Source organism: Leucoraja erinacea, chromosome 6 (genome assembly GCF_028641065.1).
Source record: "Leucoraja erinacea ecotype New England chromosome 6, Leri_hhj_1, whole genome shotgun sequence".
Taxonomy (NCBI): Eukaryota; Metazoa; Chordata; class Chondrichthyes; order Rajiformes; family Rajidae; genus Leucoraja; species Leucoraja erinaceus.
The window spans coordinates 68,284,115-68,305,005 of NC_073382.1; the positions used below are offsets into that span (position 1 = coordinate 68,284,115).

General features: G+C 42.9%; 1 protein-coding gene across 1 annotated transcript in view; it reads left to right on the forward strand.

Annotated features, from left to right (window-relative positions):
* LOC129698427 (ferroxidase HEPHL1-like) overlaps positions 1-18,270 on the forward strand; it is a 75,896-nt gene extending 57,626 nt beyond the window's left edge. The window contains exons 13-20 of the mRNA XM_055637571.1: positions 4,138-4,277; positions 6,300-6,440; positions 10,077-10,183; positions 11,140-11,362; positions 12,501-12,640; positions 14,780-14,872; positions 15,530-15,596; positions 17,875-18,270. Of these exons, the coding sequence (XP_055493546.1) occupies positions 4,138-4,277; positions 6,300-6,440; positions 10,077-10,183; positions 11,140-11,362; positions 12,501-12,640; positions 14,780-14,872; positions 15,530-15,596; positions 17,875-18,074 (1,111 nt within the window). The 3' untranslated portion in view covers positions 18,075-18,270. The remainder of the gene's footprint in view (positions 1-4,137; positions 4,278-6,299; positions 6,441-10,076; positions 10,184-11,139; positions 11,363-12,500; positions 12,641-14,779; positions 14,873-15,529; positions 15,597-17,874) is intronic.
* The last annotated feature ends 2,621 nt before the right edge of the window (positions 18,271-20,891 follow it).

The window sequence follows — 20,891 nt, forward strand, 5'->3', positions numbered from 1 at the left end:
GACACTTTAAAAATGTTTAGACATTTTTAAATCTTTGTCATACTTCATTACTCTGGTCTGTTCCCCTGTTCAGTTAAGACCTTAATTACCATAGTGATGGTACCAAGAGCAGACTTTTTATCTCCAGTTACCACATAGTCTCCAGAGACTTTCTGCTATCTCTTGTCTCGTGCGTTAGGAGCTATCGGTTTTGCGTACGTTACTTGAAGCTACAAGTCTCTATCTCTGCCTACTTTGAATAAGTTCTCCTCTCTGTAAACAAGTAGAGACAACCCCCCCAAAAAACACAGGACCCTTGTGGTTTGAGCAACTGAGCTAACAAGCTCAAAAACGAGCAGCTCACAGAGGTGACCTATGTAGGGGACCCATATAGGAAGTGCCCTTAGACAAAAATGGTTGTGCCCTTTTCTGACGATTCTGTCCAAACTCGGGCTGAAGATACTTTGGAGACAAGCTTAGAGGTTGCTATGAAGCTATTTTCCACATCGTCACCGAGATAGCTCACAGATATGACCCATGTAGTGGGACCCATATAGGAAATGCCCTTAGACAAATGCCCTTTGGGCAGCACGATGGCGCAGCGGGAGATTTGCTGCCTGACAGCGCCAGAGACCGGGTTCGATCCTGACTACGGGTGCTGTTTGTACGGAGTTTAAACGTTCTCCTCGTGAATTGAGTGTGTTTTCTCCAGATGCTCCAATTTCACCTCACACTCCAAAGACGTATCGGTTTGTAGGTTAATTGGCTTCGGTAAATTTTTAACTTGTCCCTAGTAGGTGTGGGATAGTGTTAGCATGCAGAGATCGCTGGTCGGTATGGACTCGATAGGCCAATGGGCCTATTTCCACACTGTGTATCTCAGCTAAACGAACGAAACTAAAAGTAGTTGTGTTCCCTTTTAGAGGATTTTGTCTTAACTCGACCATGGATACCTTGGAGACGAGCTTAGAGATTGCTATAAAGCTATTCCTCCATCATCACAGAAATAGCTCTATTTTCTCTCAGTACACAAAGACTGCTATGTTCTAGTTTAAAGGGGTCATCTCTGCTGCTTGTTGATCAGCTTGTTGGTTCAGTTCCTCAAATCACATCTGTTGTTTTTTTAGGGGTTGAAATTTACTAAGTAAGTAACACTTGTGTTTTATTTGCACTTAATGGAGACAACCTAGAGTAAGCAAGAGGCTCTGCGTGGTTTTCACATTTCCTCATCTCCCCACCCATCACCCGGTGGGATCCTCAGCCTCTGCAGCCTATATCAGTAGAATGACTTCTCTTCCTCAGTATTCATATAAATGACCATTATTGTGATTTTCATTATGAATTAACCATATTCCAATTATTACGCTCAAAGGCCTTATGATTAGGGCTATAGACAAGAGTCTTGTGTTTTATTGTCATATGTCCCAGATAGACAATGAAATTGTTGTTTGCAGCAAAGCAACTGAATATGTAAACATAGTACACTGTAAACACTATAATAAACTAGATCAAGTGCAGTTCCCCCAACGTGTGGGTGTGGGGGGGGGGGGGGGGGGGGGGGAGGGATGCAGCGTCACACACACTAACTATAGACCCCACACTCACGCTAATTACCCCCCTTGCATTTATTAAATATTATTAATTTGCTCCTTTTACCCCATAAACCGCCCTATCTACTGACGCATAGGGGTTGCAGTCACATCTAGGGGGGGGGGGGGGGGGGGGGGGGAGGGTTAGAGAGTGAGGGCAGAGAGAGAAGGGGCAGAGACAGAGACTCAGAGAGGGGCAAGAGGGATGGGGGGGTGGAGAGGAGGAGAAGAGGGAGGGTGGGTGAGGGGGGAAAGGTGGGGGAGGGGAGGAGGAGAGAGAGAGGGGGAGAGAGAGGGCTGCTGAGAGGGGGGCGAGGGGAGCAGGGAGGGGGTGGAGGGTGGAGGGGAAGAGGGTAGGGGTGTGGAGGGAGGGTGGGGGAGGGGATGGAGGGGGGAGAGGGGAGTGGGGGAGAGAGAGAGGGTGCGCTGAGAGGGGGGTGGAGGGGGGGGGAGAGGTGGGGAGCAAGTAGGGGAGGGAGGGGGAGGGAAGGGGGGTAGGGGTGTGGAGGGGGGGGGATTTTAGGAGAGGGGGGTGGGGTGAGGGGGAGAGGAGAGAGGGGGGAGAGGAGAGGAGGGGGGGGGAGGGGGGGGGGGGGGAGGAGGGAGGGGAGAGAGAGGAGAGGGAGGGGGGAAGGGAGGGAGGGAGGGGGGGGGAGAGTAGAGGGGGGGATGGGGTGAGGGGGGGGGGGAGAGGAGGGGGGAGAGAGGGGGAGAGGGGGGGGGGGAGGGGGGGGGGGGGAGAGAGGGAGAGAGAGAGGGGGGGAGAGAGAGAGGGTGCCTTTTTACTTCAACCCAAACAACCATTTGAAGGCAATGCTTTTTTCCTCAAACTAACCATATTTTCATTTTCAAACCACATTATGGGTACTCACAGCTGTGGAGACATTTGTTCAGTGTTATTCAGAGCTCTGATTGAGGCACACCACTTGCAGAGACTGATTGAGGCACACCACTTCCTGGTTTTATAGTCCCTCCCCCTCCCTCCAGCAGGGGCAGCAGAGAGAATGGGAAATTTTGTAAAAAACATTAATATCTCTGTCATTTTTCATCGACGGGAAAAATCCTCGGCACGCATGTGGCGGAGGGGGGCTCTGAGCGAGGTGGCCAAAAATGACGGCCGTAGGTGGCGGCTTTCTCTCGGAAACCGCAGCACAGAAGGCCAAAAGCGGTCAAGAACAGAGATTTAGTAATATAGATGAGAAAAAAATGTTCAGTGTGTGTGTGTATATATATATACATTCTCACATATACAGATCATATATTATATACTCAGACACGCACACATAAGTACTCAAAAACAAACTAATAGTGCAATAATAACAATCATTGTCTTTGTAGCTCAGAGCTTATTTGAGGTTGTAGTGTTTAATAGCCTAATGACTATAGGGAAGAAGTTGGAGCTTGTAGCTTGGTCACAGCAACCACTCGTAGCTGGGTCTGTTACTCTGGTCTAGAACAACTGTGGATTGTAGTTCACAATAATGACCATGCTATTCAAGGGAAACCACGGTGCAGATCAGCAGTGCCCTTGGCCAGCCTTTTTACATTTTGTACTGGAAACCCGAGCAGTAGTGAGTCTTGTGCTGGTAAATTGGTGAGACAGAGTAATTGACAAAGAGAATACTGGAAAGAGCCTGCAGGTTTAGTAGCACCACTGGCGAGAGAAACACACACATTATGCATTTATTTTGAACCGTGAGTAAACTTGTATTAAGTAGTGGGGGAGGTAAGTGTAGGGAGACCAAGGATAATGTCAATAATAGGATGCAGATTAAAGTTGTCACAGAAACATTACTTCAATAAACAGTAATTCCAATAAACTGATCGTATTCCCTTTTCATGTATCTTTACACTGTAAGTGTATCTATTGTAATCGTGTATTGTCTTTCTGCTAACTGGTTGGCACCTAACAAAGGTTTTTCACTGTACCTCGGTACACGTGACAATAAACTGAACTGAGTAATTGGAGACATAAAATACAATTTGTATAATTGATTCAAGATCTGTGGATCAGAGATCCACATCTGTAGAGAGAGAGAGAAAGAGAGAGAGAAAGGAAGATGTGATTTACTTGAAATTGTAGAATTCGCTGTTAAGTTCTGAGGGTTGCAATGGTGCAATGTCCCCAGATGGAACTTTTGCTGCTATTCCTCAGGTGCTTTGAAGGAGCAATGTTGGAGGTTGAGGGCAGTGAGGCCAGAGTGAGAATAGGACAGAAAATTAAAGGGACGGGTGACTGGATGCTCCACCATCCATATGGACTGAATGGCAGTGTCTGCTAGGTGATTGCCCAGTCTAGGTTTGGTTTATCCAGTGTAAAGGGGAGCACATTCATGAGTATCATGATTAAAATGATGCAATTTTTTTGTGTGGAAATATCCTAACTAGGCAGGCTACCCCAAGTTCCAATTTTAAAGAAAGAAAATGTATTAAATGCAATTCCAAAAAAAGTTTTTATATGGAACTTAATGTCCATTTTTAGCTTTCATGAAATAATATTGCTTTGCAACTGAAATTTTGAAAATTACTAAAAAGAGATTTGATAATTATTAATTTATGTTTCTTACAGCCCTGGCAATGTCTTTGTTGGTGCAGGGGATGGCAAAATTGGGTCAAAGTACAGAAAGGCTGTTTACCAGGAATATACAGATGAAACATTTACCACACAGAAACCAAGATTGCCAGAAGAGCAACATTTGGAAATATTAGGTATTGAATACCACCTATTTAATTAGTGCCCAGATGTGATGTTGTGCAGACGTTTCAATGACGATCAGGTTTCCGATAATCACTCATTTGGAGATAGACACAAAATGCTGCCGTAATTCAGCGGGACAGACAGCACCTCTGGCGAGAAGGAATGGGTGATGTTTCGGGTCGAGATCGTCTGAAGAAGGGTCTCTGCCCGAAACGCTACCCATTCCTTCTCTCCAGAAATGCTGCCTGTCCCGCTGAATTACGCCAGCATTTTGTGTTTATCTTCAGTTTAAACCAACATCTGCAGTACCTTCGGACACATCACTCATCTAGATATTGCAGAGAAATTCTCATCTCAACTTTAAAATGAAAATATCTCACTATTCACTACTTTAACTCTATTTGAAAATCCTCCAATTATAAAGTAACATTGAATAGTCTTTTGCAGGTTCTTTCTGATAATCATTAATCTGAATACAACACTAACATCTTGGATTAAAAAAGATTTTTTATATTTGGAGGTTAAATTCTCCCTACTTTGGGGTTGGGGGATCTTTTAAGTAAAATAGAATGCTGTTACACCTAAATCTTTTGTAACGAGTGATCCTAATGAATTGTCTGATGATTTCCCTCTTTCCCCAGAGGAGGTTTGATGCCATAAATGCGGCTGACATTCGGTTTTGCATTTTCTTCCTTGCCCCCTTCACTGCTGAAGTGGCGTTGCGGTTCCAATCAGGGATCTAAAAGGGCACATCATGCCTCCCCATTGTCAATAAACTTGCTCATCGTGTGCCTGTGTCAGTGAATCAGAAAGTGGGTGATAGCCACTGGCATTATCAACCATACTCACAAGTTCACAAATTATAGTAGAATTAGGCCGTTCGGCCCATCGAGTCGACTCTGCCATTCAATCATGGCTGACCTCTGCCTCCCAATCCCGTTTCCCTGCCTTCTCCCCATAAACCTTGACACCTGTTCTAATCATGAATTTGTCTACCTCTGCCTTAAAAATATCCACTGACTTGGCCTCCACAGCCCTCTGTGGCAATGAATGCCACAGATTAACTACCCTTTCTCTAAGTACGCCCTTTAATTCTCAGGGCAATGATCTCTAGTCCGAGACTCTCCCACCAGTGGAAACATCCTTTCCACATTCACTCTATCTACGCCTTTCATTATTCTGTAAATTTCAATAAGGTTCCCCCTCAACCTTCTAAACTCCAGCGAGTAGAGGCCCGGTGCTGTCAAACGCTCATCATATGCTAACCCACTCATTCCTGGTAATGATCAATGAAAGAAAGTTGCCTATTCTGAGCATTAGGGTAGCGATGAGGCCCTCAACACCAAGTCATACCTTTCTCTGTATCTGTACCTTTTAACCACTACTTCTGTAGTGGTTTATCCTTTACTACCAGGTTTTCCGTTAATTTAATGAGCCTCCCATACAGTATAAAAATGTTCTCGCTGAGATATTGGGATTACTTTAACTCCATTTTCTGCAATGAGTGGCTTTGCACCCTCAGATTTTGTGACCTCCGTCTTAATTCTGATTTGCACTTAATCTTTATTAATCAGCAGCAATCACCTCTCCCTTCAAATAAGCAAAATAGTAGCTTGTATACAAACCAATGTTGAGACAGTGATCTTAAACAATAATATACTTGCTGCATTCACATCCATGGATAGGTATTTTTCACTGACTCTGTTTAGGATAATTTGGATCAAGGTGTCCTTATGGTGGAGCATTAAAGTCAAGGTCAAAGGAAGCTTTGATTGCTGTGACTACCAAGTGAAAGTCCAAGGCAGGAATATAGAAGAGTACATCAGATAGATCAGCCATGATAGAATGGTGGAGTAGACAATGGGCCAAATGGCCTAATTCTACACCTATCACTTATGATCTTATGATCTTAAAAGAAAGCTTCCTTCAGCAATCGGTGCGGCGTTTTAGTTTAGTGAAGCTCTCTCATGGAAGTTGTTCTTGCTATGTGATAATGTAAAACAAATCTTTATTGTGTAATCTGATGCATTTAGGTCCTATCATCCGGGCAGAGGTTGGTGATGTTATCCTGGTAATATTTAAGAACTTAGCATCCAGGCCTTACTGTATTCACCCACATGGTGCTGAAGAAGTGAACGGTGGTAAATATCTCAAAGTACCAGTGACTAAGCCGGGTGAGTGATGGTGCATACTTCTCCATATTCATTTATTTTAATTTAACTTTTTTTCTTCAAATTTGCTTATTTGGAATTAACCGTTCACACATTATATTCAAATCTAGAGTTACAACTATCTTTTTTCTCTTTTGTTGAAATATGATTTCCAAACTCCCAATTGGTAATTTTAAGGGTCAAAGAATCTGTCAACTTGTAACGTGCATTTTCCAGAGAACGGTTGAAATGTAGAATAACAGCTACATTCTCATTGTTATTATCAGTGTTCCCTCTCAAGGGCGTGATATTTCTCTGCACTGCTCTTCCTAACAAATTAAAGTAAAAATTATATTGTTGGAATTGTGGCTTGGAAAACACGATATTATTCTTCCTTGTGTCATCCATCATTATTAGAGGATATTTGTTTGATGTTTTTTCTGCTCAATTCTGCTTGAATTGTCAGATAAATATTGATATTAATAAGTTAATTTCAACAATTCTGAATTAATTTGCATTTACAGTAATCTGTCATTGTGTATGGTTTCAAGTTAGCGAAGCTAGAATGTTCAAATTTATCATCACATTGTGCAGATAGCTTGATAATCAATTGACCCAGGTAGTCTGCTTGTTCTGTTTTGGGACTAAACAAGAAGTGACATAGGCTAATGATCTGGAGAAATTAATTTGGATACTTATTGCTGCTGGAAATTAAAATAAAAATAATTAATTATGGAATATTGGGACGACAGATGGCACAATGGGCTAAGTGTTCGGCTGGCGACCGGAAGGTAGCCGGTTCGAATCCCGCTTGGAGTGCATACTGTCGTTGTGTCCTTGGGGCAAGACACTTCACCCACCTTTGCCTCTGTGTAAATGTAATGTAATTATGTGAAGCACTTTGGGGTCAATGCAAGTTGACTAAAAATGTGCTATATAAATAAGATTATAATTATAATAAAAACCTCGTTACCACTAATCCTGGCCAAGCAACCATTGGATTGTTATAAGAACCCATAAGGTTCTGGAATAATATTTACTATACTGTCCTTGCTTAGCTAGGCCTGTACATGACACCAGACCCACAGTAATGTATGGGCTGTTTCTTGCCTATTAGAAACTGCCCAGAAAGCAGCTCGGCTGTCAAAAGGGCAACTGAAAGGCAACGTGATGTGTAGTAAATATGGGCCTTATCAGTAATGGCCATGTCACTTGCACAAAAGGGAAGCAATATATGGGACCATTCCTTTTGCATTCTGTATTTCTGTCAACTAAGATTATATACTGTAAAGTTTATTTTGACTGGTGGCAGACCTATTTCCATCTGGGATAAATAAAGTGGTATTGTATCGTATCCTGAACACACTTACTCAAGAGTACATAGCTTTTTGCTTCATGATTCTCTTGCGGGTACCTATGGAAGGTCTATGGAAGGGTATAACGACGGCAAAAAAAAATATTTAAGCACTATGTATTCAATGCTGAGTGTCATTTAAGATTATAAACCATTTTAAAAGTTGATTGGCAAAGTTATAACAATATGTATTAGAGATTTATGAGGTGATTTAGGGAAGTGATGCTTTCAAAATATAATTGCTGTTTAAATTTTATCCATTAGTAAAATGAGATCTTTTAGAAATAGGAAAAGATCATCAAGCCAAAGGTAACTTTGTATGATAAACAGTACCATAAATATCTATCTTAATTTCCCCTAAATGGATTGAATTGTCTTTTGTATTACTGTTTAATTGATGTTACTTGCTGCTTTGTGCTACTGGTCTATTACATTTTGGTGAAGTTTTCAATTTTTTTGTTCCCATGTTAACATGGATTTTTACTTGTAAATCATAGCACAGTAAACCCTTGTCATGACAGACCATTAGGGGAATGGTGTCTGTTATTACCGATTGCCCACGATAACTGAGTAAGGTGATATCACTGTATGTAGTTGTAACAAACAACTGCAGATGATAGTTGATACATAAAAGGACACAAAGTGCTGGAGTAACTCAGTGGGTCAGGTAGCAGTGTGGAGAACATGGATAGGTGATGTCAGGAACCTACTTCAGAACAATTCAGTCTGCTGAGATACTACAGCACTTTGTGTTGTTTCACCTTAATACTAGGCTCTGACGCCACTGGTCTGTATCAGTGAGCCCTTCTTCACCAGCTATGCATGGTCAGGTTGACGTGGCTGTTGCGGTTCGAGTTGTAGCCCGTGACCGCCAGCTCTTTCTTCAGGTCGCTGCCAATGACAAGGCACGCTAAGTCACAGTGGGGCTTCCTCCCCTCTCACCAGCTACCGCTTCCTCCTGTCTGCTGTTGCTTCGCCACTCCACTGCCACTTCCATCTCCTTCTCCCTTCTCTTCCAAGGTGGAACATGTCGCCGACTCTGGGGGAGAAGAAGGTGCCGGTAGAATGGGGGGAATGAGAGGCTGAATGGACAGAGCGACAGGAGGAGGAGAAGTCACCACATCTATTTATATAGCACATTTAAAAAACAACTCTCGTTGGCCAAAGTGCTTTACATTTGTTAAACAGACTACATACATATATACATGTAGCCCTCACTCAGAGGACGTCAGGAAAGACTTGGGAGTATAGATAATTCTTTAGTCTGGACTTAAAAGAGTCGATGGAGGGGGCAGTTCTGATGGGAAAGGGGATGCTGTTCCACAGTCTAGGAGCTGCAACCGCAAAGGCGCGGTCGCGCCTGAGCGTATGCCTAGACCATGGGATATTCAACAGCCCCAAGTTGGCCGATCTGAGGGGCCTGGAGGTGGAATGGTGGGTGAGAAGACTTTTTATGCTGGTGGGGGCAAGCCCATTGAGGGCTTTGTAGACATGGAGGCAGTGGTGAGAGGGGAGGGAGGCAGCAGTGGAGCCTGGAGCTGACAAAGTGATGGCCAACTGGAAGAAGTGGCAGCTGGTGAGAGGGGAGGGAGCCCCACAGTGACCAAGTGCATCCTATCGGTGGTGGCGGCCTGAATAAAGTGCTTTCCCTTGAGTCTACAACGCGAGCCGCAACAACAGCTGTGTAATCCGGACCATACAGTGGGTGAGGAAGGACTCGCTGGTGCATCTTGCGAGCCTGAAGTGGCGGCGGAAGTCGGGGCTTTGAGCGACCAGGGAGGCGGTATGAGCCAAGTACAGTGCCAGCAGGTCCATCAGTTTAAGAATAAGGGGTAGGCCATTTAGAACGGAAATGAGGAGACACTCTTTAACAGAGTTGTGAGTCTGTGGAAGTCTCTGCATCAGAGGGCGGTGGAAGCCGGTTCTCTGGATACTTTCAAGAGAGAGCTAGATAGGACTCTTGAAGATAGTGGAGTCGGGGGATATGGGGAGAAGGCAGGAACGGGGTACTGATTGGGGATGATCAGCCATCATCACATGAATGGAGGTGCTGGCTCAAAGGGCTGAATGGCCTACTCCTGCACCTATTGTCTATTGTCTATAATCGTTATAAAGGGGGCCATTAAAATTGAGGGGTTACTTTATTTGCACTTTGTATAACAGGTTTGTTCTTTATTGCCATAGCATAGTCATAAACTGTGCTTAATATCCTCTAAACAACATAGTATATTTAATCTCTATTGGCTTACTTCCTTTTTTACCGTGATGTACTTAATCTTTTAATAAAATATTTGATATTATTTTAGGTCAGATCAAGACCTACAGATGGAATGTTCCAGAAAGATCAGGTCCTAATAAAGGGGACTCAAATTGCAACACGTGGATTTATTATTCTGCAGTAAAATTTGTGAAGGTAATATTCAATGAAAACGGTAAAGCATTATGGAACTGGAGTCTCTGAAGTTTAAGAGCATGTTTGAGTGCTGAGGTTTTGTGGTAGTAACAATCTTTCCCATTTGCATTCCCAGGCACTGTAACTTTCCCCAGAGGTTAAATGGTGTATTTTTGAATGTTTCTTGTTTATTTTTTTTATTGAATGTAATAAATAATACACCTGCACTGTACCGTGAGATCTTGGATATGAATGCTTGATAGTTTTCGGAATAAACATTTCTTTCTGATTCACTTTTGAGGCGATATTAAGTCATTAATCCTGAACTGTTCAACAAATCCAAAGAGATTGGAGAACATAAATGTCACCACCTCATATCCCAAAGCCTTTTTTTCTGCTTTTCCTTTGGATAAAAGGGTTATGCCATTTTGAAAGTGCTATTTTTTTTCCACTTCTTTCTGTCTGTGCATTTCCACAGCAGGAGTTCTGACACTCCCTTTATTAAACAGCAATGTAATGGAGCTATTATAACTGGTTCTGAGTGCTGAGTTATAATCCCAGTGCTTTCTGGTTACACAAAGCAGAGCTTTACTTTAGCAAATTCCCAGAGCTATGCTCACCAGCATTTAAAGTTAAATGATGATGAACAGCTGACAAGATATTCAGCACATTACTCAAAAACAAATGTATAGAACATAATTTGGGAACACACTGGTGTACAGTCACTGCAGAGATGAGGCAGAAAGAGGCTATCCACTTGAGATCTGATTAATCAAAGTGGATGTTAAACCCAATCCATGCTGAATCCAGAGTAAATACACAACTTGTGTTGCATTGATGGAGTGTAAGTGTAGTCAGCCCCATTTTCAACTAATTTTATCTTCCAAAATTAGCTCATTAGTAATTTACTGCATAACTTATTGTAAATCAGCGTGTAGTGAAAAAAAAGTACAAACTATTTAGTATTTTTGTTTCAGGACCTGTACAGTGGGTTGGTTGGTCCTCTGATTACTTGCCGTAAAGGAATACTTGATGAGAACGGCAGAAGGAAAGATGTTGATCGGGAATTTGCCTTATTGTTCCTGGTATATGATGAAAATGAATCCTGGTACCTGAATAACAACATCAGAAATTACCTTCATGTGGATCCAACAGAGTTTAAGAAAACAGATGAATTTGAAGAAAGCAATAAAATCCATGGTAAGTCTGCATAATAATTATGCGGGCACATGACTTGCCAATTGCAAATTATATGAGTAAAAAACTTCAGATGTTGGTTTACACTGAAGATAAACACAAAGAGCTGGAGTAACTCAACAGGACAGGCAGCATCTCTGGAGAGAAGGAATCTGTGACGTTTTGCGCCGAGACCGTTCTTCAGACTGGTTAGAGATTAGGGAAACGAGAGATATAGGCGGTGATGTGGAGAGATAAAGAACAATGAATGAAAGATTTGCATAAAAGTAACAATGATAAAGGAAACCGGCCTTTGTAAGCACTTTGTAGCGTGAAGATGAGAAGCTAGTGTGACTTGGGTGGGGGAAGGACATAGGGAATGTCGGGGCTACCTGAAGTGAGAGAAATCAATATTCATACCATTGGGCTGTAAGCTGCCCAAGCGAAATATGAGATGCTGTTCCTCCAATTTGCATTTAGCCTCACTGACAATGGAGGAGACCGAGGTCAGAAAGGTCTGTATAAAAATTGGAATTAGTGTCCAGCAACCAGGAGATCAGGTTGGTTCACGCGGACTGAGCGAAGGTGTTCCGCGTAACGACCGCCCAGTCTGCGGTTGGTCTCGCCGATGTATAAGAGTCCACATCTTGAACAACTGATACAGTAGATGAGGTTGGAGGAGGTGCAAGAGAACCTCTCCCTAACCTGAAAGGACTGTTGAGGTCCCTGGACAGAGTCGAGGGAGGAGGTATAGGGACAGGTGTTGCACCTTCTACCTGGAGGTACCTGGAGAGAGGGTGGTTTGGGTGGGAAGGGATGAGTTAACCAGAGAGTTGCGGAGGGAATGGTCTTTGTGGAAGCGGAAAGGGGTGGAGATGGGGAAATGTGGGTAGTGGTAGAATCCTGTTGGGAGTGGCGGAAATGTTGGATTATGTATGCGATGGCTGATGGGGTGGAAGGTAAGGTCTAGGGGGACTCTGTGGGAGGGGGAGCAAGGGCGAGCTGTGGGGTACCGAGGAGACATGAGTGATGGGAGAGGGGAGCCCCCATCCCCTAAAGAATGAGGACATCTCGGATGTTCTAATATGGAACAACTCATATTGGTTGTACTGTGCAATACTTTACAAATGTGCATGATAGATTTTACAAATGTTTATTTCAGCAATTAATGGGAAGGTATATGGAAATCTTCATGGGCTGACCATGGTTAAAGGAGACAAAGTTGACTGGTATTTGTTGGGAATGGGAAATGAAGTGGACATGCACACAGTTCATTTTCATGCCGAGAGCTTTCTCTATAAGGTAAGCAACTTCTAATTGATGCATTAATTGGATTTTTGTTTCAATGCAATTGTCTCTGGATCAAACAGTTCTTGTTGCAATGATGTAGGCTATTGTCATTTTTAACTGTATGAATGTAAATATTAACTGGAAAGTCAAAATTATTTGTAAGGATATAATTTGGGTGCCAGAGTGGAAAATTGCAGTCAAACTATTTATATAGACACACTTGTTTGGTATTGGAGAATATGTCAACTATTTCAGGCAATTATCAAGACTGTACTGTGACACTGAATGCTCCATAGAATCCAGCATGGAAATCAAAAATTGCACAGACATCCACATTTATAATAGGCCCCCGCTTAGCATATTTATGGAGTCAAATATATGTTTTAACTAGCTACTTGCAATGTCAAAAATACGTCTCATGGGATCAAAGTATGCATCTATTGGGTGCAAACCACCTGATCCTGTTTCTATCTTGTGTTTTGTGCCTATTTTAAATATATAATTCTGGAAATACTCATGCTAATTTCTACCTTGGAAAATTAAAACCAGAAGGCTTGGAGCAGTATATATTTGTTTAAATGTAAAATCTACTAGACTAAGTGGGACCCTTTGGGTCCACAGATGCGCCCACAGGCGCATGCGCGCGCACTGGCTTGTGCTTGCACTCGTTCACACTCGCTCACACTCGCTCACACTCTCACACTCTCACACACTCACACCATATATATGGCAGTAAACTTTCTTGAATCTACTCACACAGCTGAGCGTGACCTTTCCACTGTGGGGCTTCTGCAGACAGCAGCACTTCCGCAATCAGCGCGACCTGTCCACCTCTGCACTCATCGGAAATTACGCAATCAGCACGACTTGTCCACTAAGTGGAAGTCACAAAATGAGCGGGACTTTTGAACTAAACACAGTCTGACTTAATAAAGCATTTATTCCTTCCAAACACAGTCGGACATAATAAAGCATTTATTCCTTCCAAACACAGTTGGACCTAATAAAGTATTTATTCCTTCCAAGCATAGTCTGACCTAATAAAGCATTTATTCCTTCCAAACACAGTCAGACCTAATAAAGCATTGCAGTTTCAAGCACAGGCAGGGCAGCAGGCCAAACAACTCATGGCATTGTCATTAAGGGCTAACAAATCATTTATTGCAAGTACAGTGCACTCACAGTTCAGTTGATTCACAGCTTAGAATGACAGTAGTGGCCTGTGCCTCGCGATTTGGAAGAGTGACTCTCACGTCCAGGCATCTGGTGATTTACAGGCCTGAGAGGACCCCACCCCCCCCCCCCCCCGGAAGGGGCTGACCTCATCGCAGTGTTTTAAAGGCGGGAGGACCGATTTATTTTTCATCGATGGGACAAATCCTCGGGGCTGGCTCAGCGGAGGAGGACTGTGGCCAAAACTCATAGCGATATGGGGTAGTGTTTTTTCTAAAATCAATACACAGCGCAGACAGGTAGTGGTCAAGATGAGACTTTTAATTATATAGATAATTAGTAAAATATAAGGTTCAGGAAAGAGTGACTGTTGAAGGTCATCTAGTGATTTGCTGATGCCCTGGCAGTAAGGAAATGAATGAATTACAGTTGTTAAAGATTGAATGAAGGGGGAGAAGGTTATGAATTGAAGATTAATGTGAATTGCCAAAGTTGTGATGACTTGTGGGAATGCATGTTATGGACAGAGCGTTACATCATGAATTGAAACACAGTCTTGCACTGACCACAGATGATAATGAGGATGAGTTTCTCATGTGAAGCGGCCATTGCAGAGCAACCGTTTCAGACAAGTAGCAGATAGTAATTTCTGAACGATAAGAGTTCAAAGTGTGTACGTTAACAACAGGTTTGTGCTATAAAACTTCATCCATCAGGATAATTTTTTTCTCACAACAGGTGGTGGGTGTATGGAACAAGCTGTCAGAGAGGTAGTTGAGGCAGGGACTGTCCCAATGTTTAAGAAACAGTTGAACAGGTACATGGATAGGTTTGGAGGGATAAGGACCAAACACAAGCAGGTGGGACTAGTGTAGCTGGGACAGTTGGGCCGAAGGGCCTGTTTCCACGTTGCATCACTCTGTGACAATGAAAATTGGGTAATTCCTTGGACTTTAGTTCTTTTGTGTTTCCTTTCAGATGAGTAATGATCACAGAGCAGATGTATATGATCTCTTCCCTGGAACGTTCCAGACAATTGAAATGGTTGCCTCAAACCCGGGAACATGGCTGGCACCAAAATTGGAGGAGTTGCAGACAGTGAGGAATGCTGTCAGAAGATACAACGGGACATAAATCAGTTGCTGAAATGGCAGATGAAGTTTAACCCGAGCAAGTGTGAGCTGTTGCACATTGGGAGGTTGAATGTAAGGAGAGAATGTGCCTTCATTGTGAGGGGCATCAAATATAGCTGTAAGCATGTCATGATGCAACTCTATAAGCCTTTGGTTAGGCTGCATTGGGGGCATTGCATGCAGTTCTCGTTGCTCCATTACAGTAAAGATGTTGAGGGTTTGGAGAGGGTGCAGAGGAAATTTACCAGAATGCTGCCTGGATTGGAAGGTTTCGGCTACAGGGAAAGAGAGATTGGATAGACTTGGATTGTTTTCTCCGGAACATCGAAGGTTGAGGAGAGACATGCTAGTAATATATAAAATTATGAGAGGCAGATAAATTATATCTATATATTATAAAATTATAAGGGTAGGCAGTTGGAACCAGTTTCCCAGAGAGGAAATGTCCAGCACTAGGGGGCATAGCTATAGGGTGAGAGGGGGAAAGTTTAATGGCCAATAATTCTAATGTTTTTCTTGTGGTTTATTTTTTAAATGTGTTACCTAATTACTTTCAGATTTTTAACAATAACATAACAGCATTTATTAATTGATATTTTCATTCTTAATAGATGGTGCAAGGACTACTGTGAAAGATCAGTATCGGGGTTCCACAACCAATGGTGTGTGATTGTAAATGAATGGAGAGAAGTAATTTTTACATTTTTATAAACCTTGAAAAGTGTATGTCCTTCTGAAAGCATTCTGGCTACTCAGCTAGATGAGACCCCTAGATGGCCATGGTGAAATTGGTGAAGATCTAGGAGGGGGTAGTTATAATTGTACAGTCTATGTATGTTTTATGTTAGTAATCCACACCTGGACTAGTAGGTAGTCCCATGCCTTGTTGCAAGTGGACCGATGAGTGGAGATCAGAATCACACTCCCTTGTTGCAAGTGGACCGATGAGTGGAGATCAGAATCACTTGCAGCTCGTTCGAAGCATGAAACTCAAAAGTTATAAACTGTGAAGCAGGAATTGTAAAAATATAATTTTTTTTGCTGTGGGATGTAATTGCAGAATCTCCTGTGAGATTTGTGTTGGAAGTTGCCTGTAAACGCAGTTACATACCCATTTATCTGCGACCTGTAAAATGGCACTGCTAGTTATTATTCTGATCATTTTATAAGCTTTTGAGTTTATTCACTTTTATCATTAGCGGAATGCATATAAGGCTTAGAGAAAGTTGAAATCCACCATTTTTCTGACAATCATCTTCTTCTTGCGTATGGCGTGCACAGCCTAAAGTTGTAGGTCAACTTGTTCTATTTGATCTATTTGTTTGTGCACATCCGGTTGATTAGATTAGTCGAAACAGTGTGGACCACGTGAAGGTTGCAATCTCTCACCTCTCTGACAATCTAGTGACTGGTATCTGGTGCTCCTGACTGGAACGCTGCGAGGAAGAACGCATCCTAGCCAGGGTTGTTCCTCATTTGGTCAAAAATGTTTCTGAATCAGCTGGGTATGAGGTCAACCTCTTCTCTGATGACGATTAGAGTGAAATTGTCTGATACCCACAAAAATATACCTTGGTCATGAAACGTAGAAGGGTCCTGAACTGGAACACAATATTTGAAGTTGTGTCCTCAAGGAAAATAGGAAGCAAATGTACTCTTAAGTTCTATTTGTGCTCTCAAGTTGTATTTAGGCCTCTATACTAATCAAGGGCAGCAGAGCACCTAGCTGAGCCACTGTCTCTCAGCACCAGAGATCTGGGTTAAATTCTGACCTTGGATTCTGTCCACGTGGAACTTGCATATTCTCCCTGTGACCATTTGGGTTTCCACTGGATGCTCCTGTTTCCTCCAACACTCCAAGATGTGTGGGTTTGTAGGTTAATTGGCCATTGTAAATAGACAATAAGTGCAGGAGTAGGCCCTTCGAGCCAGCACCGCCATTCAATGTGATCATGGCTGATCATCCACAATCAATACCCCATTCCTGCCTTCTCCCCATATCCCCTGACTGCTATCTTTAAGAGCCCTATCTAGCTCTCTCTTGAAAGTATCCAGAGAACCAGCATCCGCCACCCTCTGATGCAGAGAATTCCACACTCACAACTCTCAGTGGAAAAAAACATCTTTGGTGTGTAAATGAATGGTAGATTCTGGGGTGACTTGATGAGAGTGTTGACATAATAGAAAAGGGATTAATATAGGATTAGTGTAAATGGGTGTTTTATGGTTTGCAACAATCATGTGGACTGATGTGTCTGTTTCCATGCCTTATCTCTGTATGATTCTATGGCTTTGGATTTAAGTAAAGTTGAACAAGTTAAAGTTATCTCACTAAAAATGTGAAGTTAGTTGCATCATAAAATATAATGTACATTTGATATAATATACCAAATGTTGAGGAAAAATCAAGAAGATGGAGTATTGTAGATTAGTTGGATGCACAATAGAGGACCAGAGGTAAATAGAGGGCCAGAGGACATTGGTTTAAGGTGGAGGGGAAAAGATTTTAATAGGAATCTGAGCGGTAACATTTTCACACAAAGGGTGGTGGATGAATGGAACAAGCTGCCAAGGGAAGTAGTTGAGGCTGGGACTATCCCAACTTTTAAGAAACAGTTAGGCAGTTACATGGATAAAACAGGTTTGGAGGGATATGGACCAAATGCGGGCAGGAGGGACTAGAGTAGCTGGGCCATGTTGGCTCGTGTGTACAAGTTGGGGCAAAGGGCCTGTTTCCACACTGTATCACTCTAATAATTTTGGGTAGGATTTAGCAAAGATTTCTGCTGGCTGATAAAGAATGGAAAACTTTATCTTTAAATATTTTTCGTACATTAGGACGTAACTCATTGAATTATCTCCCTTACTCCCTTACTGTTTTGTGGTTAATATGTATAAAAAACAGACTCAAACAACAAATTTCCTTTTTTACTTTTACAGGTGGCTCTGCATTAACGTTAGACTTCTTTGGAAACAAGCTTGATAAAAAAGAAATCAAACTAATGCTGGCCTTGCTTCTCATTATTGGGGCCCTGCTATTGGTAATAGTTTTGGCATTTCTCAGTATTATTATTTACCAGCGCAGAAGGAAGTGCTATGGACAAGTTACCCAGTCCTCATTTCCCATGAATAGAATTTGATTTGTTGCACTTGTTACTGCTGTTTATTGATTGTATTCAAGAATTTATTTTTTAAATCGGACACAAATGAATGTACACTTATGTAATATGATAACGTTTTCTATGATAAATGTTTATTTGGACTAAATCCAATAATTCCAATCAGAATTTGGAATAAAATGTTGAAATAGAGACAATATATTCATCCTAAATGAAATTCCAGGGTAAAATTCTGTAAATGAGCAACACTTGAGATGTCATTTTTTTTTCTCCAAAATAAGCTCTCTATCAGTAGTAATCTTCTAACAGCTTCATTCTCTTCCCAATCTAAATCACTTTACAAGCCTGAACTGCTGAAATGTTACTGTTTTGATCTTTTACGTAACCCCTGCCAACACCAAGCATAACGTTCAATGGTACAGTGAAATTATTTTTATGTACACGTTTCTGTAAAATTATTGCCCTACATATGTACAATACCAGATTAAGTACAGAATGTATAGAAACAGGTCCACTGAGACCAGATGCAAGCGTTGCCAGGATTTGGCACCATTTTTAAAGTCCCAGCTGCAGCTGGCCATAAAGGCCTCCATCGGGATCGTCCAGCGATCTGTCATCACTCTCCTTATCCGGCCGCCTTCAGCTTTTGTGCTCCGGGGGATGCCTCCTGCAGCCGTCCTTGAGGGTGCAGAAGACAAGACCCCCATGGCACTTACCGGCCCTGTGTTCTAGCTTTGGTCGACTCCTTCAGCTGGGTTCTTCGGGATGAGCGGGGGCCGGGCTTGCTGACTTCCAGGTTCCGCGGCAGGCGAGCCAACGGGCAGCCACAGCGCTGGTCCAAAGGGTCCTTCTACCGCGCCACGCTGACAACCCACTCCAACAGTGGGCCCGGCTCTTCCTCTGCCCACAGACTAGTTAACCTTGATGCCATTCCCGATGTGAGACAGGTGTGGAATGTTACAGTGAGGCCGAGTTGTGAGAATTGCAGGACCACCTCTCTTCTCAATTTTGCCAAGCACTTCAGACTTCTTGTGCACCAATCTCAATCCTAGAAAAATCGATCTTACTGATTCAGTTCAAGGACCTGTTACAGTAGTTTCACTTTCTCCTTGCAACATGTGTAATCCCCCATTAATCACACCATCTTTTAATTAATTTTAATTTTAAGTGTATTTGGGGAGGCCACGATGATGAGTGGAAGTTTTCCAAAGAAAGCTTCTTGCGATGCTTGGACTATTTTAAATCCCAGGATTGAACAGATCTGCTTCCCACCCCAGGGCAGCAGGAGAAGGCAGGAACCAAAGAAATGGTCTCTGCCAAGGTCAATCTGCTGATTGCAACTGGAGAAATGGTGGGTTGGGAGGGTAGTTGTGTTATGGTGGGAAGGAAACACTCCTCGGGGTTAATTAATTACTTGAAAAATCCTACCTTTGGCTGTTAATATTTTTGGCAGATTTAAAAATAATGGGAGCGGGGAATGAGTGGCACAGATTGCCAGCACTACCCCTAACAATTACCTCTGTGTCCATCCGTTTCTGTAGCTGATCTGTATCCGGCTGTGTACATTGACATCCTTCCTCACCGCCCGCAATGCCATCAATTTTAATTAAGCAAGTTTACTAACCAACCCAGCTGTGTCATGGATTGCAACCTTGCCATATGACCACAGTGACAACTTGTGCTATGTTCTACTGACGGCATCTATGCTACCACTCTGTTCACCTGTACAGAAGCTAAGACATCCCAGCTGAACACCTCTGGTCTTCCAAACATAGTGTTATGCCCCTGTCCCACTTAGGAAACCTGAACGGAAACCTCTAGTGACTTTGCGCCCCACCCAAGGTTTCCGTGCAGTTCCCGGAGGTTTTTGTCAGTCTCCCTACCTGCTTCCACTACCTGCAACCTCCGGCAACCACCTGCAGCCTCCGGGAACCGCACGGAAACCTTGGGTGGGGCACAAAGTCTCCAGAGGTTTCCGTTCAGGTTTCCTAAGTGGGACAGGGGCATAACTCTCTCTGCTCCAACTGGGGTGGGCGCAAGTTGATTTCTCCTGACGCTGCGCAGTGGATACCGGAAATAGAGAGAAGCACGATCGAGGCAAGCACGCTGTTGGGACCGGGGTGGAGTTCATACTCCGTTGGCAGAAGATAATGCAAATTTACCAGGGAGTGGATCAGAATATGATCCCACCAGATAACACGTCTCCCCGGTCCCTCCCTTTTCTGCATGCCAAATGATCCATTACCTCCACAAATTGCTAGTTTGTTGTTTCACCACCAATCCCACTTGTCCTTCATAGCACATTTCCCTGTAGATGCAGGAGATGCAACAACTGCCTTTCTATGCACAACATGCAGGGACTTGCACTCCTTCTGCATATTTACGTCTGTCCTTTGCCCTCATTCTTTTGATGACTCCTCCAGATAAATCAGCTGTGATGAACTAGCCTTCACCATTCTCTCTCTGTTGTGGCACCACCACTTGTCACGCAATCCCTTTTCATCTCTACCCTGTCACAGGCATCCCTTTGTTTTCTCCAACCTCCTCCTTCACTGCAAGTTGTTTCATGTTTTGATTTTCTAATTTTCCTAAGATCATATGTTCATATGAGCAGAATTAGGCCAATCGGCCCATCAAGTCTACTTCGCCATTCAATCATGGCGGATCTATCTTTCCCTCTCAATGCCATTCTCTTCTTTTCTCTCCAGAACCTCTGACATCCTTGCTAATCAAGAATCTGTAAATCTCCGCCTTAACAATATCCATTGACTTGGCCTCCACAGCCTTCTGTGGCAATGAATCCCACGATTCACCACCCTCAATTAAAAACATTCTTTG